Genomic DNA, 25,382 nt, shown 5'->3' on the forward strand with positions numbered 1-25,382 from the left:
ACTAGCAAAACACCATAAACAAAACCTTATCACATAATTAGAGTTATTGAAAAACCCTAGGATACATTATGTAGAATGACAAAAATATCCTAAATGCATAAAACATCAAAAAGCTCATAAGAGTCATTTATCTAAAACATCCCAGATCAATGTTTGGGCCTTGGAACCAGCATTAGAGTCCCTCTTAAATGTCTTTAGAGGTTTCTTCCAACGTCCTCTGTCACATGTGACCCATTACACGCGGGTCACACGCGGTTGGAGAGTGAGGATTAGGTCGGCAAAGCAAGGGGTGTAAATTCTGTTATGTTAGTGAGCATGTATCTGATTTAATCATCACAAATGACGCTATATGGACAGGTGGACAAATAGTTAAGGGGTCAATGGATGAATGCTAGTGGTCGATAGGCAGATGGTTCAGGAGGTAGTGTTCACCAATCTGGTGATTGTAATTTGGGGTGCTAGTGGGTTGGGCATTGCTCAGTTGGGGATTAAGGGTTGAGATGGGGCAGCCAAAGCAAGGATCCATGGTGGCAAAGGGGCTGGGGGATTAGAGGGCAAGATTGGCTAAAGGTTGTCTATAGTTCAACCGCAAAACACACACACAGAGAGAGAGAGAGAGAGAGAGTGAGAGAGAGATGGGTTGACAAATAAGCATACAACTTTTATTTTTTTCAATTAACAGATAAGAACAGATAAGGAAATTTAAAAAAAAAAAAAAAGTTGACCTGGCCAACTTCCATTTGTCAATCACTTGTGTTTAATAACTTCAAACAAATAACCAGAAAGATACTTTTAATAAGAAAGACCACAATTGCATAAGCAATTACAAGCTTAAGCACCAAAAACACAAAGATGCATTTGGACAACGGAATCCCAAGAAGACCAATTTGGACAGAGCATTTGAAGTTTAGAATATTTACCTTGACAGATCGCCAATGAGAATTTGGCCAACGAGTAGGATCTAGGTCACCTATGCCAGTTATTGTACCCATGTATCTGGATAATAGAAGCCATTCACATGTAAGAAAACAAAACCCACCTGAATAAGGAAAATATGATGCACAAGCCCGGCCCAATAAATGTCGGGCAATTAAAAAATAGGTGACTTGTATGAACTCTTCCAAAAATGGGAAAATAGCAACTTAGACCTGCCATGCAGGTTAGACAACAAAGAAGTTCATAAGGCAAACTCTGTTAACCCATCATGCCCCAGCACCTAATTCCTATATGCTTGCTACTACAATGTCCAGTAACTGAACTGATTACATAAAGCCCATTGCACTGAAAAGATAGGTCAATCACACATGCAACCTCTTCTGTAGGATACCATACTACCCTGATCATAAATATTTCGGTTCCCTCCCATAATTATTTACATCCATTGTAAGCTTATTAAACTAACTGTACTAACATAAATGAAAAGCTAATTTACAACAGTTTCTCATATCAATTTGGAGAAGTTAAAGAAACAGATATTGAATCAAAAGGAAAAGAAGAAAAATATTTAATAATAACCACTATAAAACCTGCGAACGCTTGATTCTTCAGTTTCAAAAAGCATCCGGAAGCGCATCCCAATAGAAACACGGGTATGATACACCGCCTTGACATATTTTGAAAAGGGAATGACAAATTCAGATGGACTAGCCCTGAATAAATATGCACATTTTAGTAGACATGGAAGGAGAAAAAGGTATGGAAAACAGCTTCAAGTAATGATTTCCACCTTGGGTTATAGAAAATTGTGAAACAGCTATTAGTAGAAGCAGCATGAGCAGCAGCAGCAAGTAGTCCAATGTGCATGCTATCACTAGATAAAACAGATGATGGCATCACAGTTTGCGGTCGAATAGCACGTCGGATTCCCAAAAGGAGTTGATTTTTCTCATTCCTATTTAAAGAAATTAATAAATAAACTAATTAATAAAAAGAATAGTCAATCAGGAATTTACAAAAATGATAAGAAAGACAGACATGGCAACTGCAGAGTATAAGTCACAGAGAATAGATACCAAATAAAAAGGACAGAATCTCCAGCAACAAGTCTCTTGGCACTCACAAACACACTCCACCCTGTAGTAAGAAGATGCCGTTTAGGCTGTCCTGCAGGCCAAAAATAAGTCAGAACAAGGTAATTAAAATTGAGATTTTAAGTGGGATCGAAAAAGGGTCCTATAAAATAGGATGGTAAAATCGTAAGATTTTTGAGATAATTAAAAATACTCTTTAATTTTTGTAAATATATGTTTATAATAACATAATTTTATAAAAAAGTAAATTAATATTATTTAATAACTTGATTATTCCTTATTATAAATGAAATGCATATACCTATTTCAAAATTACTTCATCTATCAATTCCAAAAATACTAAATAATATGAAATTTCTAAATATTAAGTCCATCATTCATCCATCCATAATCAAAACATCAAATATTAGTTCATATATTGTAAATTCTCATAAGTCATAATTTAATATTAATAAAAACAACAATTCCGATTTTGCAATTTTATATCCTAGTTTTATGCTATTTTACCACAATTCCGATTTTGCATGTGATTTGAATTGTTTGGGGGTCTCCAACATGTAAAATCGTACGCGTTAAATCGGGATTTTAACAAGAATGAGTCAGAAAAAGCAAAAAATCACTCTCTGCATTTAGAAAATTATATAATTGTAACCTTGCTATCTAATAACAGGTAGAACAGAACCAAATCAATTTACTATGCAAAATCCCCCTAATAAAGGAAGCATCTCACTCAGTCAATAATATCTCAAGGTACATTATGCATCCATCCAATTCTACTTTCCACGATGAACATTGGGCTACAAAAACCTTTTTTCCATTGAGAATCACAACATTTGATACAGTTATTGAATTGTTAACCACTATCTCATCTAAAAGTTTAACCTGTTAGAATAGAGCGTTAATCTTATCCTTTGTATTATTATTTTTACTCTCAACACACCCCTCATGTTCGGCTAGGCTTTACTGCATAACTAACCCAAATATGTAAAATATTGGTTTAGCGGTGAGGTCTGAACTCGGGACCTTTGTATACTCTATTACCATGTTGAATTGTTAACCACCATCTCATTTAAAAGCTTAAGTTGTTAGATAGAAAATTAACCTTATCGTTTGTATTATTATTTTCTCTCAACAACATTAGCCTTAGCAGTGAAAAGTGAAAGCACATAGGACCAAAATTGATAATTGGAAAGAAATTTCCCAACATTACAAGGAAAGGACTATCAACAGGTACAACATTAAGAACTTAAAAGTTTTCACTAGCCCACAGCTGAGAGTACTTAAAAGTTTTCACTAGTCCACAACTAAGTGTTATCTCCTGCATCTACCATATGTAGATAATAGGAAAATGGTTTTGTGCATCTTACAAATGAGAAACATAGAAACAATAATCCCCAACCACATCAAAACCAAGGAAGGGATGGAACAGAAAGCGAAGTCATTGACATTTAAATCCCTTAGTATCAAAATCAATATGACCAAATATTTTTCATTATCTCCTAAGACAGATGAGAAGATTTGATTGAAAAGTCAAATGAAATGGTCATGCAGCACCCTGATCCTCCAAAATATCAGAAATTTTGGGTAGGAAGTGATAAGAATGGTAAATATCAGAAATAAGGATGTTGACAGATGTGGAGTAACAATTGACAGTCAGAACGCACACTAGCAGCTGGCAGTAAAAGGGCGTCAACCAAGTGAGCCAACTATTCACATAAGGTAGAAACAGTCAATAATGTGAGAAATCTATAGAATAATGAAATACAGTTGATGTCACATGTATTAGTAGCTTGGGGGATTACGCGACAATGTGTCTTCTGTCCAACACATACCAAATGCATACATGAAGATAGACTGGAAAGCAGAAAGGAAGAAAAGGGACAACACGGCTGCTCAGTAGAGTGGTATACACTCCCATAATGGGTCATTACGTCACTAAGCAAGAAGTGGCTAAATGCATTGTTGCCTGGCGACCATTCTAGGATCTTTTAAGGAGGAATGCGTTGTCAAGGGGAACTCTCATTTTTAAGTGAGATGGATTGCCGCATATACTATCACCTTTTAATGAAAATAACATATTAGTTTGAGTGATTTATTTGTTATGCATGTAAATAAAAACATACTGGTTCAAGTTATATACATATCAGCACCTTAAAATTAAAATAATTTTAGAAATAAGATGATTTCATTTATGTAATGTGTGAATAAAAGCATACCTCCAATAATTTAAATACAACTCATCACATCACCTTCCAGTAAAAAAATAATTAGAAAGTTCAGAGCATTTTAATGCATACTTGCGTAGATAAAAACATACTAATGTCCCAGCCAAAAAAACACACACACACACGAATGGATTTTATTATAAATTCTACCGCACTTAAAAAAAAAAAGGAACACAAATTGAAAAATCTAACATTGGTTCAATTTTAGTATACAGATTTTACACAAATAATAATAAAATCAAACAACATGTTCAATTTCCCTTTTTCCAACTAAAATATAAATTGAACACAAAAATATCACAACACACACATGAAAACTGACAGCAAAATCAAATGACACCTAAGAGATCGCTACAGCTTTCATGATAATATGCCTCCTATATTAGCCCCAACTTGAAATTCACAACCAAGGGCGAATTTGCCAGGCTTGCCATTGTCAGATTTTCAATGTTTGATTTCATTATTTTGACAGTAAAAACTGAAAATGGCCTTAGGTTCCTCATTTTCGTTTTAAAAAATAAAAAACTTCAAAAATTTTGAAATTTTGAAAACTCCAAAACAGGGTCTTCAGTTTTTGCATTTCATTTCATTTTTCCTCCTCACATCAATCACTGCCAACAACCCATTGTCACCGAAATATCGCCTAAGTGGCCACCACAACCACTTGCAATGCTACTATGGAGTCACTAGCACCCACCACTCATCAACACCTCCCAAAGAAGAGCTAATGGGAGTCGTCAACTCCCAAAGAGATAAGATCTCAGAGCTTAATTCCCATTCTCAATCCATGACCAGTAAGCTTTGTAACTCCCATAATTTCTTCCCAAAGACTTCACTAGGAGTTGGCCAACTCTTAAGAGCATCTCTAGGACTGTTGACAACTCGCTGACGTTGATGTCCCCTGATATCTTGGTATCTTCTAATGGTTAATGTTTAATAGAGGTAAGAGAGAACAACAACATACCAAGCCTTTCTCCCACTATGTGGGGTGGGTAAGAAACTAAGAAATAATAAAAAGAAAAACAACCTCCTTCGATATCTTGATGTCTTTTGATGACCAATGTTGATAGGGGTGAGAGAGAACAACAACCAAGCTTTTCTCCCACTATGTGGGTTGGATATGAAAGAATAAAAAGGAAAATAACAACAATTCATTTTTATCCATTGTCTTATCTTTTGTAAGGCCCATATATTTAATACCAAACCTAAGTGTCTCCCACAAAGTCTTGTTTGGTCTTCCTCTAGCTCTTTTGCTAATTATTTGTTTCATTCCATCAACTCTCCTGAGCCTCTATTAATCTTCTTCTCACATGATCAAACCATCTTAATCATCTCTTTAGCATTTTATTTTTAATAGAAACCACTCCGACCTTATTACAAATAAGGTCATTTCTAATTTTATATTTTCTTGTATGGCCACGCATGTATCTTAGCATCTCCATCTCAATCACACTCATATTTTTCACATGTTTAGTACTTTACTACCCAACATTATGTTTCATATAACAAAGCTATCTTATAAAATTTCCCCCCTCCATCATCTTGCATCCTTTTATGATTTACGGTGCAAATATAAAAGTCCATGCAATTGACCAAATGGATCAGCCTAAAAATCATTATCCTTTGATTCAAGGATCACACTAAATAATTTGGTCAACCAAAAAATGTCCTCTCCTACCATGCATTTCCATACTACTATAAATATATTGTTTGGTCCAACAACTATACTCTTCTTCATTATTTTCAATGCTTGCTTTATTTACAGCTATAGAGCATATAATTTCTATCTTCTTCGAAGTCACTAAAATGACCCAACATGACACTTGTTCTACCTTCACTGAATAACTTCGAGAAACACCCTTCCATCTCTCTTTGATCCTCCCTTCATTTACTAATATTCTTTGGTTTTATCTTGGGATGGCGTCCCCTTGCGGACACCCCGCCACGGTGCCCCTTTTCGTGACGAGGAGTTTAACCCAAGTCTAATCCACCAGCGACTGCGCTGGGGGAGGATTCGAACCTGGGTACCCAGGCTAGCCCACCTCCCCCAGTTGACCGGTAGGGTAACCCCGTGGTGCTTATTCTTTGGTTTTATCTTTTATGCATTTCACTTGGCTTAAATTTCTTGATTTTCTTGCCCCACACACACACACATCTTTCCTCAGCTTTTTTAGCAAGTCGGTGGTATAAATTTTCCTAAGCTTTTGACTTGGCTCAACTAACAACCTTTTTTGCTTCCTTTTTAGCCAAACTATACCTCTTTAGGTTTTTTTCATTACGAAATTTATGCAAAATCTTGTAGCAAGCTCTCTTAGCTTTGATTTTCTTTATACCTCTTCATTCCACCACCATGATTTTTCTTGATTTGGAACTTTCTACAAGAACTATTTTTGTCGTATTTCAAATAGTAGTAGCCATTTCACTCGACATTTGGTTGGTCGCTCCACATTCGATTCTTGACATCCAATCTCTTCTATACCACCCTGATAGGTCCCGATTCATGGGACTTACCAAAGAAGGTCTAAGAGGCAAGGGTGGGGTGGTAAATTGGTTGGTTGGCATAACAGCCAACCAACTAGCCATGTGCGTAAGGGATAGAGTGGGGAAATTGCTGAGTTGTTGCGTAACAGAATGTGGTTTGAGGGGGGAGAAAGGGATATATGTAGAGGGTGATGATATTGAGAAGGGGGAGAAGATTTTGGTATTGAGTTTTAGGGAGAGTTAAGGGCCCTCTCGAATGCCCAGTTTTCTTTTCATTTTGTTAATTTCCAGCTTGTAGTTCCTTTCGATAATCAGTATCCTATCACACCCTTTTTCCTTAAAAATGATTTGTGTTTTCCTTTTAAGTTCCACCATCTAATTTTTTAAATTCGTATTATGTCATTCTTTCTCTTCCATTTTTTGATATGGATGTCAAGAACCAAAAGTCTACATTCAGTAGTCAAGCATTCTCCCGTATACCCTTACAATTCTTACAACATAATTAGTCCTCTTGTCTCATAAGAACGTAGTCTATTTGGGTGGTTGATATACCATTTTTATATGTGAGCAAGTGTTCATCCTATCTTTTAAACCTAGTCTTGGCTATGATGAGGTCATAAGTTGTGGCGAAATTCAAAGTAGCTTTACCCTCATTATTTATTTACCCAAATCCATAACCTCAATATGCATCTCTATACCCATTCCATTCTCTACCTACATGACCATTTAAGTCACCTCCAATACTAATATTCTCTCCTCTAGGTATCTCTAGTATCACAATCTTCCCAAAATTTTGCCTTTATCTCCTCTCCTAACTTAACACTAGTCATAGTACTTCTCTTAGAACAACTTTAACTGCAATAACCCCCACTCCATTCTTTGTACAATCCATCCTTGAGTGTCAAGTCCTTGAATTGGGACTTGGCAATTCAGTAATTCCAATTGAAGAAAAGGGAGGGAAAAGGTGAAATAGAAGAGAGAGATTGGAAAGATCAAGAGAGAGAGGGATTTATTCATCAATCAATCGGTAAAATCCCTAGGTGTTGTAGGTCTTCTTATTAATAAGACCTCTAGCTATACAATGCTTCTTCTAACCTCCTAACTATCTCCTTCGGCTGTTACAACAACCTCTCCTGCTCTCTAACCTCCTAACTGCTCTAACAGTCCATTAGAGGTAGAAATTACAGAATAACCCCCAGGGTCATAACATTGAGTAACAAAGTTTACATCCAGATTCTGTCAATATTTTAGCCTTATCTCCAACCCATTTCGTATCTTGAAGGCACATAATATTAATTTGTCTCCTAGCCACCACATCTATCATAGATTTTCCTATCGAAGTCCCAATATTCCATAACCTAACCCTTAATCTATGATCTTGGACCAGCTTCTTTGCTCGCATTTGTGCATGAAAATGCGAAAACCTCTGCAAATTTGACACCGCATCTGATCACTGATGCAACAACTCTAGCTCATTTGTCACTACACACGAGCAATGTAGTGTGTCACCAGGAAGGGTTATGCCCCAATGGTTGAGATAATACAAAAATAAAAGAATCAAATACAAAACAAAAAATAATCAAAAATTGTCAAACATGTCAATTGTCATTTTTGTAAATGAAAACCAAAATTGAACACAAAAAATTAGAAATGAAAACTAAAAACTGAAAGTTAATTCAATATGACCTTAAGAAACATAATTGGTCTGAGAGAGGAGTCCAAGAAAGATAACTACCAACCTTGAGATACTAAAATTCCATCTCACATAAAACTACCAGCAAGCAACAAAGACTCACAGTTTAACATTCCAAATTGTAAAGACAGTTAGGGCAATAGGAAACCTAGGGCACAAAGATAACCAAGAGAGAGAAAAGAAATGCTCTCGTGAAATTCTTTTTACGAAAGGTAAATATGAAATCAACCTTACAAGAGAAAAGGCTCACTGAGTTTATATACTTACAAGCCTAAGCCACTTATGCTAATCACAGCCTAACTAATTAACAACAAATACAGGCAGCATACATATTAAATACAACAGCTAACTAAACAGCAACTAAATAGATAAAGTAAGCTGAAACAAGTAACATGTTCTTCTACATTCCCCTTCAAATCAGACTTCCTCTTGGACATTTCCCTGTCTGATGCGCTGCGTGAATCAGGAACAATAGGGGACTTCTGCATATGTAATTTGTCACACATAAACTTGAATCTGCTCCTCGACAATCCTTTAGTAAACACATCAGTCACTTGATGAGTAATAGGCACATATCTGATTTCTACTTCATTCTTCTCCACCTTCTCTCGAACAAAATGCACATCAATTTCAATGTACTTGGTACGAGAATGGAACACCGGGTTCTCAGCAATACTTTTGGCTGCCAAATTATCACTCCAAATGACTGGAGTATGAACACATGCATACCCCAACTCACAAAATAACAATTTCAGCCATAACACCTCTGTAACACTTTGGGCGGTGGCCCTATACTTAGCTTCCCCAACTGATCTTGCAACCACGAAGTGCTTCTTGAAACTCAAACAATTAGATTATTACCAAGAAAAGCACACACCCCGCTAGTTGACCGCCTAGAAACTTTACAACTAGCATGATCAACATCGGTGTATACAACTAGGGATAAATCTATACACCGAGGGGTAAATCTGTAGGAGAGGGAGAAAAGAATAGACCCAAACCAAGGTACCCTTAAGATATCGAAGCAGCCGCTTACATGGTAGCCAATGTTGCTACTTAGGATCAGACAAAAATTTACTTAGTTTGTTCACTCCAAAAGCTATATCCAATCTGGTATAAGTCAGATACTACAAAGATCCAATAATCGTCTGATATAAAGATGGATTGACAAAAGACTCACCCTCATTAGTTAGGGACACAGTAGGATTAACTGGGGTGTCACAAGGCTTGCAATCCTTCATAGCAACCTTCTTCAACAAATCTAAAATGTACTTGGACTGAGTAAGATAGTGAACAAATTTGTTTCCTAAAGTATGGAACCTAGAAACGAGAGACTGATTTGGTGAAAATCCAAAACATACTTGATTTCTCATGAAATAAGAATTATATACAGCTTTCTATGTTATCAATTCCTAATTTCTAGCAGATGATAAGCAACATAATTGAGAATATTTACAAGATAATTTACAAATCTATTCCTATAATTTCTCCTACTTGATTAGGAGTCTTATCTTGTTTTTTATCCTTTTATTTCTCCTCCTTTATCTTGATGCGCCAGCCCACAACTGAAGCCCACATCAATTGCAATCTCCTTCTTTGCTTTGGACTCTTTTTTACCTTGAGGATCCCTCGGATCCTAGGACTCTCCAACACCCCCCCTCAAGCTAAGGAATGGATATCTCTCATTCCTAGCTTGTCGATAAGGATCTCAAAACCAGGTCTTGACATGGCTTTAGTCAACACATCTGCTATCTGCTCTGTTGTAGGAATATAAAGCAAATTTATGCCTCCTTCATTAATTTCTCTTTGGATGAAGTTGCGATCAATCCTGACGTGTTTCATTCTATTATGTTGTACTGGGTTATTAACAATGCATATGGTTGACTTGCTATCACTATATAGTTTCGTTGGTTGAGTCAGAGGTATTTGTAGGTCCTCCATAAGCCTCACCAGCCAAATAAGCTCACATATGCCTTGAGCTGTCGCCCTAAATTCTGCTTCTGCACTACTTCTTGCCACTACTGATTGTTTCTTACTTCTCCATGTAACTAGGTTTCCCCATAATTTAGTGCAAAATCCTGATGTTGATCGACTATCTATTACTGATCCAGCCCAATCTGCATCAGAAAACCCTTCAGCTCCTCTTTCATCGCTCTTTTGAAACAATAGTCCCTCACCAGGAGTTCCTTTTAAGTATCTCAATATGTGATACACAGCTATCATATGTTATTGAGTTGGAGCATGCATATACTGGCTAACAATACTCACAGCATATGCTATATCTGGGCGAGTTAGGGAGAGATAAATTAACCTCCCTACGAGTCTTTGATATCTATCTTTATCAACCACCAAGTCATCATCCTTTTTCACATATTTCCAATTTCTTTCTAGTGGAGTATACCTAGGTTTGCATCCCAACATTCCAGTTTCTTTTAGGAGATCAAGAGTGTATTTTCGTTGGGAGATAACTATACCTAGTTTGCTCCTTGCTACTTCCATTCCAAGAAAGTACTTCATTTCACCCAAATCTTTGACTTCAAATTCTTCTTTCAATTTCTGTTTCAGGGCTACTATCTCATGAGTATCATCTCCTGTAATGATTATATCATCTACATACACAATTAAGATACACTTTTTTTCCATTAGCAGCATGTTTAACAAAGAGAGTATGGTCGGCATCACCTTGTTTGTATCCAAATTTAATGAGAGTAGAGCTGAATTTTTTGAACCATGCCCTTGGAGACTGTTTCAATCCATAGAGAGATTTTTGTAATTTGCACACCTTTCCACTTTCTTCAGTATCAAAACCAGGTGGAATCCGCATATATACTTCTTCTTCTAACTCCCTATTCAAGAATGCATTTTTTATGTCAAATTGGAGCAATTCCCAATCCATATTCACAGCAATAGATAACAGTACTCTTATAGAATTTAGTTTTACGACTGGTGCAAATGTCTCCTCATAATCTATCCCATAGGTTTGAGAGAAACCTTGGGCAACCAGCCTAGCCTTGTATCTTACCACACTCCCATCTGATTTGTATTTGATGGTGAATACCCATTTGCAACCTATGATCTTCTTGTTTTCCAGAAAGTCAACAACTTCCCATGTGTGGTTGCCTTTTAGTGCCTTCATCTCTTCCATCACTGCCTCTTTCCACTTGGGATCATTTAGTGCCTCTTGAATATTCCGAGGCATAGCCACTGTATCTAAATTAGCGGTGAAAGCCTTGAATTCGGGAGATAACCTGGAATATGTCAAGTAATTTGAAATAGGATGCTTTACACATGATCTTACCCCTTTTCTAACAGCAATAGGGAGATGCAAGTCACTGTCAACAGCTGTAACTTCTTCCTCATTCACTGGACTTTCCCTCGGTTCTAGCAGTTGGCAGTTTTGAGGAGCTGGTTGTTTACCTCTTCTTGAGTAGACTTGTATTGGCTTTTCTAGATTCAAGTTGTCCCCCTAAATCAGTTTCCATAGATTCAGCTGGGATTTGGGGTTCTTGAGAAGATAATAGGCTCGGGTGATTAGGTTTAGAGCATGCTGGCTGGGAAGAATTAGCTGCAGCAGTTTGATTAAAAACATTATTTGGGTTAAGCTGAGGTATAGGTAATGAAATAGGCATAGGTACTGCTGGATCCCAATGATTATCTTTCAATTGTAGAGAGGTATTTGAGTAATATGACTCTCTCTCCATAAATGTTACATCACAAAAGATGAAGACTTTTTGTGATGTAGGGCAGAAACATTTATAACCCTTTTGGGTAGGAGAATACCCAATGAATATACACTTTAATGCTCTTGGTTCAAGTTTATGCTGATTTGGACTGGTTTGATGGACATACACCACACATCCAAGAACTTTGGGAGGAAGAGTATTTAGAATACGAGCATGGGGAAAAATGGAAGTGAGATTTTGTAGCGGGACTTGGTACTTCAAGACTTTGGTAGGTAGTCAATTAATTAGATAGGCAGCTGTTAGAACTGCCTCTCCCCAATATCTATTAGGCATGAAACTTGTGAACATAAGAGATCTAGCCACCTCAAGCAAGTGTCGATTTTTCCTTTCAGCTATTCTATTTTGTTGAGGGGTATAGGGACAAGTGCTTTGATGGAAGATTCCATTGATAGTAAGATATTGGGTAAACGAGTGAGAGAAGTATTCCCAACCATTGTCGGTCCTAAGGATACAAATAGAGGACTGAAAGACATTTAAAATGAGTTTATGGAAAGTTTGAAAGATTGCACATGCCTCAGATTTTTCTTTCATCAAGTATACCCAACATACTCTTGTATGGTCATCAATAAAAGTTATAAACCATCTTGCCCCATTTAGATTTGATACTCTAGCCGATCCCCATATATCACTATGGATTAAATAAAACGGTTTAGAAGGAGTATAGGGGATTGATTGATAAGTACTATGAGTTTGTTTAGCAAGGATGCAATGATCACACTTAAGAACCATTTTTTCTTTATTGATAAATAGGTTAGGGTACAAGTGTTTCAAATAGGAAAAACTAGGATGACCAAGGCGTTTATGCCATAACAAAATTTTAGAATCTGAACTAACCATAAGAGAAAACCTATGACAAACTTGACTAAGAGACTCCTTATTATCAGAAAGCCAGTAAAGTCCCTCCTTCTCCTCAGCACTGCCAATCACCTTCCCCGAGGATCGGTCCTAAAAAATGCAATATGAAGGAAAGAATGTTACAATACAATCCAAGTCTCTCGTTAGTTTGCTTACTGATAACAGATTACAACTTAGGTTTGGCACATGCAATACTGATTCAAGTAATAAATCAGCAACACAAACACTTCCCTTTCCTTTCACCATTGATTGAGTCCCATCAACCATCAAAACATTTAGATCCTTATCTCCTATCTGAAAATTATCAAGAGTAGTAGTAGATCCGGTCATGTGGTCGGATGCCCCAGTATCTACTACCCAATGACTCTTATTCATTCTCCTAGCAACCAGAGAAAGAAACTGACCTTTTTGTGCCATAGATGCTGAATAATTTGGTGCTACCTCATCTGATTCCTTTGCAATATATGAGCTTTGTAACAGTTTCTATAAGAAGTCAATTTGATCAGTAGTTAATCCCATACCTGTTCCTTTTTCACTAGTGGGTACACTTGTTGCAACATAAGCCGATCTGTCCTTCTTCGATTTCGGTTTCCAATTTGGGGTTTCCCATGCAACTTCCAGCATGTACTCTTGGTGTGATAAGGCCGATTGCAATGTTCACACCATTGCTTATCCTTTGGAATGTCTTCCTTTCTTGCAGCAGTAAGGGCTGATCCTGAATTAGGTTCGGTTGTTGGTAGCATAAACCCTTTTTCTGCTTTCCTCCCGTCTAACCTCGGCAAACACCTCCCGAAGAGATGGTAAAGGCTTTGTACCCAATAATCTTCCTCTTACCTCATCTAAATCTAGATTGAGCCCTTGGAGAAAATCAAAGATTCTCTCTTTTTCCAGCATTTTGCTATACTTTTGGCTATCATCTACACACTTCCAGCTAGGATCATAAAATAGATCCATCTCCTACCATAGTTCCACTAGGTTATTGTAGTATTCAGTCACTCCAAGATTGCCCTGCTTGGTATTCCGAATTGCAACCCTAATCTCAAAGCATTGGGCTGTATTTTTGAGATCAGAATAGATTTCCTGAACAGCCTCCCACACTTCTTTGGCTGTTTTGTAAAATAGATAGGGTCGGCCTATCTTGGGCTCCATTGAATTGATAATCCAAGCCATCAAAATCGAATTTTCTATCTCCCATCTTTGATATTCTACTGAATTTTCTGGTGGAGTCTGGATTGTACCTGTGAGGTAGCCATATTTCCCTTTGCCTTTAATCACCAAGGTTACGAATTGAAACCATTCTCTAAAGTTTCTTCCGTTCAACCTATGTTGGGTGGTATGCAAAGTATGACTATCCAAGGAAAGAGTGTTGTTAGGCGCTCCAGCAGTTGAAGTCGCTGGTTGTTGAAGATCCGAACTCAAGGAAGACTCCGCTGCAGTTGGGGCTGCATTCTCACGGTCTTGAGGCTCCATCTGATTCGGATCTTTGGACTAAGAAGAGCCGAGCTCTGATACCATGAACAAATTTGGTTCCTAAAGTATGGAACCTAGAAACGAGAGACTGATTTGGTGGAAATCCAAAACATACTTGATTTCTCATTAAATAAGAATTATATACAGCTTTCTATGTTATCAATCTCTAATTTCTAGCAGATGATAAGCAACATAATTGAGAATATTTACAAGATAATTTACAAATCTATTCCTATAATTTCTCCTACTTGATTAGGAGTCTTATCTTGTTTATATCCTTTTATTTCTCCTCCTTTATCTTGATGCGCCAGCCCATAACTGAAGCCCACATCAATTGCAGTCTCCTTCTTTGCTTTGGACTCTTTTTTACCTTGAGGATCCCTCGGATCCTAGGACTCTCCAACAGATAGATACCACTATAATCTCTATATGCTTCAAACCCTAAGAAATAGTTGACAAAACTAAGGGTTTTAAGAGTGAAGTGTGTATCTAGATCATGAATACATGCTTGTAGAGCTAAAGAATCGAAACCCGTAACCAAAATATCATCAACATAAACCAAGATGAATGAAGAGCACATATGTAGGAGTCCGTTTTATGAATAAAGAGGCATCAAACACAGCCCTTGAAAAACCCCAAGACTAAAGTGCACCCCTTAATTTCGTGTATCAAGCTCTAGGAGCTTGTTTCAGTCCATAGAGGGACTTTTTCAGCCTACATACATGAGAGGAAAACTGGGAATGAACAAAACCCTCAGGCTGAGACATAAAAACTTCCTCCACAAGATCACCATTTAGAAATGCATTGTTGACATCAACCTGTTGTATGTCCCATCCAAAAGCTACTGCTAATGAGAACAACACTCTAATAGTAGGTGCTTTAACGACAAGGCTAAAAGTTCAGCATAGTCAATTCCCGGGTTTTGAAAAAAACCTTTTGCAACTAGGCGAGCCTTGTACTTTAGAATAGTCCCATCAAAGTTGTATTTGATTCTAAACACCCATTTACAACCGATTAGATTCATGTCTTTAGAAAATGGAACCAACTCCCATGTATTATTTCTCTGTAAAGCGAAAAACTCTTCCTCTATAGCCTTAACCCATTGTGAGTCTAATAAGGCCTCATGAATTGTGCAAGGTTCTAAGGAACTTACTAAGGCATGAGAAGAGGTGGTCAAAAGTTGTTTGGCCTTGGACCTGGTAAGCATGGGATGAACAGAGGGAGCTAGAACAGCTTTGTGTTTAGGTATAGGGGCAACAGATCTGGGTGTTGTAGACTGTAAATGTTGGGCATTTGGAGCAGTAGAAACCGGACCAAGAGAGAAGTTAGGAGAATTAGCAGAAACTGGTGTTGACACAAAAGGAACAGAAGGTTGTGCTACTTGAGAAGCAAGAGAAATGGAAGAACGTAAAGGAAGGGACTGAAAGAACAAAGTGAAGGAACTGCTCAACACTGACTATGGTGAAAAGGGAGAAAACAAGATGAGATATGGAAACTCATCAGGATTAAATCGCACATGTCTAGAGACATAAACCCTTCCCGAGGGATGCAAACACATGTAACCAACTTGTGCATGGCTATATCCAAAAAATATGCACTTAGCAATATGGAAATCAAACTTGTAATTTATGGTTGCAACAATAGGTAATTTGGTTCTTTATGATAGAGAAGTTCAAAGGGGGTACGAAAATTAAGAAAAGAGGATGGTAGTAAATTGATGGTATGAACGGCAATTTGAAAAGCCTCTTCCCAAAACTTTGAAGGCATGTAAGCATGAGCTAACAATGTAAGGCCCATTTTAGCTATATGCCTATGTTTCCTTTCAGTCACGCCATTTTGTTGGTGAGTATGAGGGCAAGCAAATCGAGGTTGTATCCCATGGATTTGAAGATAAGGCAAGAAGGCTCTAAATTGCCCCCCCCCCCCCCCCCCCTTCCCCATTAGTTTGGATAGCCTTATGTTTGGTTTGATATTGGAGTTCAACAAATTCATGAAAATTGATAAAGGTAGACAAGGGATCAAACTTTAATTTCAAGGGATATAGCCATGTATATCTTGTGTATACATCAACAAATATAATGTAGTATCTAAACCCTGTCACAGAAATGGTAGGAGAGGGACCCCATAAGTCCGAATAAACCAATTCCAATGGTTTCTTTGCTGTAATTTCATGAGTAACAAATGGAAGCTGATGATATTTCCCAACTTTACAAAAATCACAAAATGAAAGAGTTGAGAAAGAACAAGGAATTCAAATTTTATTAAGAACCAATTTCAGTACATTGAAGGCAGGATGCCCTAACCGAGCATGCCATTGCTGACATGTATTCTTTAGTTGAGCTACACTAGCACTAGGAGACAATCCATGACTAAATGGAAGTTGTCTTTTACAATTTCCCAAAGAAAAATCATTACAATTGTTCAAAGAAAATGAACTGCCAGTAAAGGATTTAGGATGGTTAGGCTTAACAGGATGATCTAGAGTGCTGGTAGCTTGGCCAAAAGCAGAAATCAGCTAAAAGAGTCCATCCTTAAGGCATCCTCGAAGTAGCACCAGCCCCGAATTCTTGTCCTTAATCAAACACACATTTGAATGGAATTCAACAATCACATTATGATCATTAGTAAGTTGTGATACACTAATTAAATCTTTCTTCATATGAGAAACATGAAGAACATGAGGCCGAGAAATAATAGATGTAGGGTTTGTTTGAGTGTATAATTTTCCAGGACCAATATTAGAAATAGAGAGTTGCTTACCATTACCAAGAGAGACTTTGTCACCACCGTTGTAAGGAGTATGCAAAGACAAATTGTGGAGATTTGAGGCAATATGGTTTGTTGCTCTAGAATCAACAAACCAGGAGTGATCTGGTAAGGAGGCTTGAGATAAGGTTTCAGATGGTTGAGAAAATTGGCCATAGGAGGTTCCTTGAGCTGACTCATTAGAATCACTAATGGCGGCTAAATATGCTCTAGGATTAGATTGTGAAGCAGCAGAAGACACTCTAAAAGTTTCTGTCAAATCTATGATAACGCTTATCAACGAAATATCTTGGTTTCCCACATAATTGAAAATAGATCCATCTACCGGATGTTCTACCACAACTTCTTCCCCCTCTATTCATATATCCACCTCCTCTATTATTACCGTGTTGTGGTGTAATCGAAGTCATGTTAACATTCACAAGAGTATTCATAATAGATTCAAAATGCACCGATGACTATGACAAATTCTTTGAGTTTAATCTATGTTCATGCATCAACAATAAGTATTACACTTTCTCTAGGCCAATTTCATCCATTTGATAGGTAATTAGACTAACTACAGTCTCATATTCATGATCCAATCCGTTTAATATGACAAGCAGCAAATTCTTATCACTTAAAGATTCACCAATAGCAACAAGTGCATAACCGATAGTCTTAGTTTTCAAGATGTAATCATTAATAGACAAAGATTCATTTTTTAATGACCTTAGTTGTTGTTTTAATTAAAATGATTTTGCTATAGTTTGACAAGATTGTAAGCTTTCAAGGGAAGACCATACATCGGCAGATGATTCACAATGAATCACCTATGCTAGCACCTCCTTGTTGATTGTAGAGAACAATTAGCCAAGCAGCAACTGATCAGATCACAACCAATTTAGGTATTATGAATTTACCACCGGAGCTTCACAATCACCAATTGGATCCAACACACATTCAGATGGAGGTGGAGACTTGTTAAGAAATGGCAACAAATCAAAAGCTCTTATCGTAGCTGGGATCTAGACCTTCCAGAAAATATAATTGTTCAAATCTAACTTGATTGGTATGAAACTGAAAGTCTTTGCCACAGCTGCAAAATCAAACTGTGAGCCGGATGACAATGTGGAAGAGAGGAAGAAGAATCGCAATCAGGATTAGACGCCATAGACACAAGTCGTAGGCTCTGATGAGGGAAATAGGAAACCTAAGGCACAAAGATACCCAAGAGAGAGAAAAGAAATGCTCTCATGAAATTCTTTTTACTAAAGGTAAAATTGAAATCAACCTTACAAGAGAAAAGGCTCGCTAAGTTTATATACTTACGAGCCTAAGCCAATTATGCTAATCACCGCCTAACAAATTAACAACAAATTCAAGCAGCATACATATCAAATACAACAGCTAACTAAATAGCAACACAATAGATAAAGCAAGCTGATCAAGTAACATGTTCTTCTACACAAATCTGGTCCATTTCCAAATGCTTATGTTTCAAAAAGATACTGTATTGATTTAGGCAATATTAGGAATGGATAATGCACCTTAGGCACAAGTACAGACATAGACTCAGTTAGCTAGCTATACTAGAGAATCTGTGTGTGAACCAACGCTAATCTAACTCCTTACCTTGCTCACCCCAGAAAGGGAAAATAGGTAAAATTGTAGGCAAACGTAACTATTACCTACCTCTGAAAATATGCCTGAACTTCCACTCAACATCATGGAGATCCCTAGCAATAAGCTCCTGAGCAGGTGGCTGCTGAGTAAAATCCTGATGAACAGAGGAAAAAGCAACTTGCACTAGATTATCATTTGGAATCAAACCAAGAAAGCATGAGAAGGCAAATAATTACCAAAGGGGGAAAAACTTTTTCTGCAGCTCGTCGAGGAACAGAGAACCCCCCATGCGTACTAGTATCACTTGCTGTTAATGTCTTGCAGAAATAATTTGTTGGCTGCTTGCTTGGAATTCCCAGGTCAACAGGAACATATGTTTCCTTCTGTTCTTGCTGTGCCAATTACAAAAAGGATTACTTTTATCATTCAATTGACAAGATATCAGCCACAACATCAATAAATTAATCAAAATCTATTCATGTTATATCTTAAGACAACCGGAGTCAAGGGCTGCAAGGTCATTTGAGCATACACTTCATCCGTTTCTACATCTGCCTGAAATTCCAGAAAAAAGTAATCTTCAAATAACGTCCGCACAGCGCAACATTTAGCAGAGTGGAAAAGGGAGAATCGTATAAAGAACAGAACCCACATGCATTGTAACATTGTGAAGTTGGCAGATCAACTGGGGCGGTAAGCTTGGGTAATTGGGTATCTGCGCATCAACTTCTTTGTTGGTTGTGGCTGCAACCTGACTTCCAATTACAAGTGAGTTAACTCCAAAATCACACTTATTTGATGGAACAAAAAAAAGAGTGGTGGATGAAAAGACCTGTTCACTGTGACCCTGAGGGAAGTAAACCACACGACTGCCGACGGACGGTAGGGACACGAGAGGGCCAGCGCATGCGTGCCATAGCTCCGAATTTAAACACTTCTTCTCGCCTTTTCACAAAAATCATCCAAATTTTCTTTATCTATTTCTTTAGATTGATTTCAAATACAATGAGAAAAAGAAAATGGTCCAAGGCATGCCAAAGGCAAATAGAAAAATAAGCAAAAACAAAACATAAAACCAAATAAAATCGAAGGATATATATAAAAGGGAGGGAATACCTTCAAGAGCCTGCTGACCCAGTCCTGATGTTGAAAGCTTCATGTCTGACATAGATACTATACATATAATACCAATTTAAACCGCACAAAATTTCAACTCAGCGAAACACTCTGCTGTAGCTGTCACAATCCTAAGCCCTAAACCGCAGTAGCAACGCAACTTACGCGTCCTCAAGAAGCTCCTCCTCTCCTCAATCAGCGGTACACACTCCATCATTGCCCTAGAACTCAAATCCACACCATACTCCACACAAAATCACACGCATTCCACGGATTAGACGGACCAACACTTCCAAACCAACCAGGAAAAATAGAACACGGTAAGCGTGTTCGCGAAATCGGGAGAAACCCTAAGCCGGCGTCAGCCGAGCTCAGAGCGGCGCGAGCACCCCGAGACCGCCATGAATGAGGCTTTTGCTTTTGGCCGAGCGCTTCAGTCCGTCAGTGAGAGAGAGGGGAGAGGGGGCGGGGGGTGTTCGGAGCTTTTTGTGGCCAATCGCTGTCGCTGAATAGAGAGAAAAGTCCGGTCTCGGCCCTCTTTTATATCGTCCCGACCAAAGCTCGGCCTCACGCCAGTAGAGAGAGTGAAGACGAATCAAGCTCTCTCTCTCTAACTCTCTCGTGGGGGAGATCAAATCGAGGCCGTCCGGAGATCCGTACCGTGGAATCCTGACCGTTCATTGCTAAATGATTTGACAGCAAGCATGTGCCACCATTCTCCAGTCGTTGTCATGTACGGACACATCAGTATGTATAAATATATATACTTATATTTTATGAATGGATATATGGTTAAATGGGGTCCAATTTTATTTGAATTTTGGTCAATTCATTTTAATATCTTTTAAATTTTATTTAATTAGTAATATTTTTAAATTAATTAAGATATTTCCTCAATTAACCATCTCGGATTTTAAACTTTCACCTGTTAAGGAATTGTATTGATTAATTTTTAAAACTTTAAAAATTAATTTGTATATCTATATAATGTAGATCTAAAAACTTACTCTAATAAAAAATAATAACACTAATGAGCTTAAATTATATTAAAAATATAATAAAATGATTTTTTTTATTTTATGTCTAGTCTTTTTTCTTAACTATGAATATATAATCAAAAATTACAAACTTAAAATAATCTAATCGCTAATATTGGACGATAATAATAACCACAATTGCCATTGTTAAACCCTATTTGCATTAAATCCTATTTGTGTGTGCTTACATAAAGAAGATATAGAGTTACAACTATTATTTTAAATAAAAAATGCATGTCGATTTTCTTTTAATTTTAAGGATTTTGAAACAATAATTATATTTTTATTTTCTCGCACGGGTGATAAGTCAATCTTCTTGCGCAACGATGATTAATGATCCAAGTTCTTATTTGATTTTATTATAGGCTATATAAACACTATTATCGATAGTTTTCAAATGTTGCAAACAACGCAATTGTGAATAAAATATTGACAAAGATAAATATATTTCGTGTTGTATACCTATTAACTATCAATTAAATGAGTTTAACTTACTAATGTCATTACATAAGAAGAAAGACTAGCCATGGCCAATTAAGAAAAAAAACGTCGAGAGAAATCACTATTGGCAACCAATCACAAAAGATATGACAAGGTTAAAGTTGGCCATCATGATAAAAAAGCCAATAAATAAGAAAGTTTGATTGGGTTTTCCATTAGAAAAATGCTATTATTTCACAGGATATTCTAGATATTCTTACACCATTGTGTAGTTCAAGATATACACAATGATGTAAGACTAGCATGACTATTTTTACTATTACAATACATCGCTATAATGTTAACGGAGTTTAACTATCATTGAGACACCATTGTAACAAGGAAAATTCGTTTTTTCATGCATAGTTACACACAACAACAATACGATGATTTCAATTTTCTTATTTTTTTCAATTAACAATTATTATAATATAATAGTAAACTTCAGGGATAGTCATTATATTTTCTCAAATAATATGGTATTACTTGTTAAAATTTAAACTTTAGGGGTACCACTTATATATTTTCTTGTTTCTAAAAATATATTTTAAAAATAATAAATGATTTTTAATTTTCTTATTTTTTCAAAACATTCATAAATGCTGATTAAAAAACAAAGACATAAGAAAGTGAAGCAAAAAAAAAAAGAAAAATGATAAAAAAAAAATCAAGAGGATGCCTATTAATTACACTACGAGTTAAATTATTTAACTAAGGACTCTTAACTTTTAAGTAATTTCACAAATAGTAAATACTGCAAATTACACGATATTTTTAAATAAAAGAGCGAAATAGGATGAAGGGGCCAAAGTAATATTATGATATAATTGAGGTACCATGTTGCAAAATTCTTTAAATAATTGTTTTCGTGGGACCGTGACATGGTAGACGTAAGGTGGAAAGAGACCGTATATGGTTAAACGGCATTTAAAGGTTAGAAAATTAGCAATGTTATTACTAAGGGTTTGTTTGGTATTAAGTCTTTTATTTGGCTTTTATGACGCTCATTTAAAAGCAATACAGTGAAAATTCATTAATAAGTAGCTTTTTATATTTTTGTACTAAATAAGCTTTTCATGTACTTACTTTTTAAAAATATTTATAATTTAAATTTTATCTTAAATTACACAAAACAAACTCGAATAATGTATTAAGTTATGACCAATCTTATATAGAATACGAGAATTAAAATGTCAAATAAGCTTTGCAAAGACTAGTTTTATGAGCGGATAAAGATAAAGGCCAAGTGAAATTCATTTTATATAAGTTTTCTTACTATTAATTAGTTTAATTATTTTAAAAATAATATTTTAACCTGGTAATGTAATAGTTAGTGCAAATTAGTTGTATTTGTTTTTAAGTTCAAGATTATGAGTTTGATTCACAATAAACTCGACAATAATTTAATAATTTTGTGTATTACTATCATTATTTTGAAATAGACATAAGTGGGATACATTTGAAAGTATTGCTCATATTTATGGATAAGATAATTTGAAATGCAAGCACACACAAATGTTAATCAAATGAAGTTTTCTAACAACTACAAACTCGAGTCCAATTAAATTTTTTTATTTGATTAAGTTGGTATATGTTAAGGAATGTGATTTTGTTCACCCTTTTAATGGGGTGAACGTAACCCCCGTCAGTGGGGGTTATTTTTTTGAAACATAATTAATTTTTTTTAAACAGTTTTACAATTTTTTTTCAGTTAAAGGGTTTTTTTTTAACTCCACTGACTTAAAAGGGTGAACAAAATCGCACTCTATGTTGAGTGGCTAAATTATAAAAATAGTCATCAAATCTTATACAGGGGTACAAAAATATTATTGAACTTTAATTTGTAACAAAAAGATCGCTAAACCTTTTACTAATATACAAAAATGTTACTAAACTTTAGTTTTGTGTATAATTTCATATACTACAACAAAAATGATTTGTTGAGACATATTTTTTAGGGCATTTTTTAGAAAGTGTCATCTAAAATACTATTTTAAGGCACAATCTAAAAAAGTGCCACAATACAATAACTTTAATGAGACACAACAATTAAGTGCTCTATAAAATATTATTTTAAGGCACAATTTAAAGAAGTGTCCCAATAAAACAACTCTAATGAGGCACGACAATGAAATGCCTTAATAGACAAATATAAGTGTCTTAATAGATAAATCTAATAGGGCAGAATTTTTGAAATGCCCCATTAAAATAATTCTAACAAGACACTCTAATGAAGTGCCCTAATAGACAAATTTGAAGTGTCCCAATAGAATAATGCTAATGAAACTTAGATATACTATAAAATAAACATAGGCACATATATTAATAAGATAATATGTAAATTAGGTGGTCACGCGTGTGCAAAAAAAAAGGAAAGGTTCAGGGTTCGAGCTAAGGGAGAAGTAAGTTAGAGTTAAGAGATGGTCTTGTGGGGATATGAAAAATAAATTTATAGTGATTTTTGAAGCATTTTTAACTGTTGCAACAAACTTAAATTTATAGTTATTTTTGAGACATTTGTAAGTGCCTCAATACATTTTTGGGGCACAGTTACATAAGGCATTATTATTAGTGCCCTAATAGTTAAAATGCCCTAATAAACTATCTATTAAGGCATTTTTAAATGTCTCTTAATCTAAAATTTGTTGTAGTGATAATTATTGTCAGTTGTCTTTAAAAGAAACTAATGGATTGCTGACGTGGCCAATAACGTAAACCTATATATGATATTAAAATGTCACGTCATAAAAAGATCAATTATCTTTTTATATATTTTAGTATAAAATTCAATATACTTTCTATATTTTAGTACAAAGTTTAGTGACTATTTAATTCATGAGTTATGTTTAATTTTTAATAATAATTGAAAGTAGTTATGTACGTGTATATAAAATTGAAATTCAATGAATTTTTGTGTGTCTTAGGTCTCGTTTGATAGCATGAAAATTTAATGGAAAATGTCACATCCAATAAATTGAATTCCATCTTTACTGTTTGACACATTATATTTTTAATAAAATTGAATTATACGGTACAACTATTAAAACATGTTTTAGTCTATTTTTTATGAAAAATTATATTTAAGGGGTGGTTTTTATTTTTCATATAAATTGAAAAATATATATTTTTTTCTATTAAATGCTATCAAACGGGCCTTAGTAAAAAGTTCAAAGAGTTTTTTTTTACAAATTGAAGTTTAATGATTTTTTATATCTTATAGTAAATTCAATTACTGTTTTTGCAATTTAACCTATGTGGGGTTAACATGCTTAGAATAAATGACTTTTTTATTTTTACAAAATAAATAAATTTAAAACGTTTCTTCCTGTTTAGGGAGACCAGAAAGCAAGGGAGAAATGGGTGACAAGCTGGATTCTCGATGGGACATTAGAATGAGGCAGAGGATGTTTGGCAATTGATGGATTTCCACTCAAAACTCAAAAGGGAGGGGAGGGGGTAGAAGGAAGGGTAGTGGCCTCAAAAGAGGCTACCTTTTGGGGCTGCTCAGTGCCCTCTTTCAGTTCATGAATTTAAAGGCCACCCCTACAAATGGAATTGACCATCTCTCCCATCATTTTCTTCTTACAGTAAACAAGCGCTAAAGTCCTTCAGCCTCTCTTCTGTTAAAAGAGTCATTGGAATGCATAGGTTTATTGCTTGGAATGCATGGCTGGCTTCCTTTTTTGTTTCTTTATTTATTTATTGATTTATTTTGTTGACCAATTGAAAGGTTAGTGACTTCCCAATTAGGTGAATGCTGCTGTGTGAGCCAGAAGGATTAAAAGTGAAGAAGAAGAAGAAGACCCACTAAAGTTTTGGGCTGATATGGGCCCTTCAGCTCTTGGGCCATTTCATCCGGTATGTACTAAAACTACCATTTA

The 25,382-nt window shown here is 35.9% G+C and overlaps 1 protein-coding gene across 4 annotated transcripts in view; it reads right to left on the reverse strand.

Moving 5' to 3' along the window:
* Nucleotides 1–20,567, reverse strand: part of LOC127803012 (auxin response factor 8) — a 29,320-nt gene extending 8,753 nt beyond the window's left edge. Inside the window, exons 1-10 of one of the 4 annotated variants that reach the window (XM_052338994.1) lie at nt 19,985–20,567; nt 19,701–19,813; nt 19,521–19,619; nt 19,367–19,423; nt 19,105–19,260; nt 18,938–19,022; nt 2,013–2,103; nt 1,727–1,891; nt 1,527–1,649; nt 921–996 (exon numbers count right to left, since the gene is read on the reverse strand). In XM_052338994.1, coding sequence (XP_052194954.1) covers nt 921–996; nt 1,527–1,649; nt 1,727–1,891; nt 2,013–2,103; nt 18,938–19,022; nt 19,105–19,260; nt 19,367–19,423; nt 19,521–19,619; nt 19,701–19,813; nt 19,985–20,036 — 1,017 coding nt within the window. In that variant the 5' untranslated portion in view covers nt 20,037–20,567. Of the gene's footprint in view, nt 1–920; nt 997–1,526; nt 1,650–1,726; nt 1,892–2,012; nt 2,104–18,937; nt 19,023–19,104; nt 19,424–19,520; nt 19,620–19,700; nt 19,814–19,984 lie in introns of those variants that run through there. The other 3 variants (XM_052338993.1, XM_052338995.1, XM_052338996.1) reach the window with 3 other exon arrangements.
* Nucleotides 20,568–25,382: the final 4,815 nt, after the last annotated feature.

This window comes from Diospyros lotus, chromosome 6 (genome assembly GCF_014633365.1).
Source record: "Diospyros lotus cultivar Yz01 chromosome 6, ASM1463336v1, whole genome shotgun sequence".
Lineage (NCBI taxonomy): Eukaryota > Viridiplantae > Streptophyta > Magnoliopsida > Ericales > Ebenaceae > Diospyros > Diospyros lotus.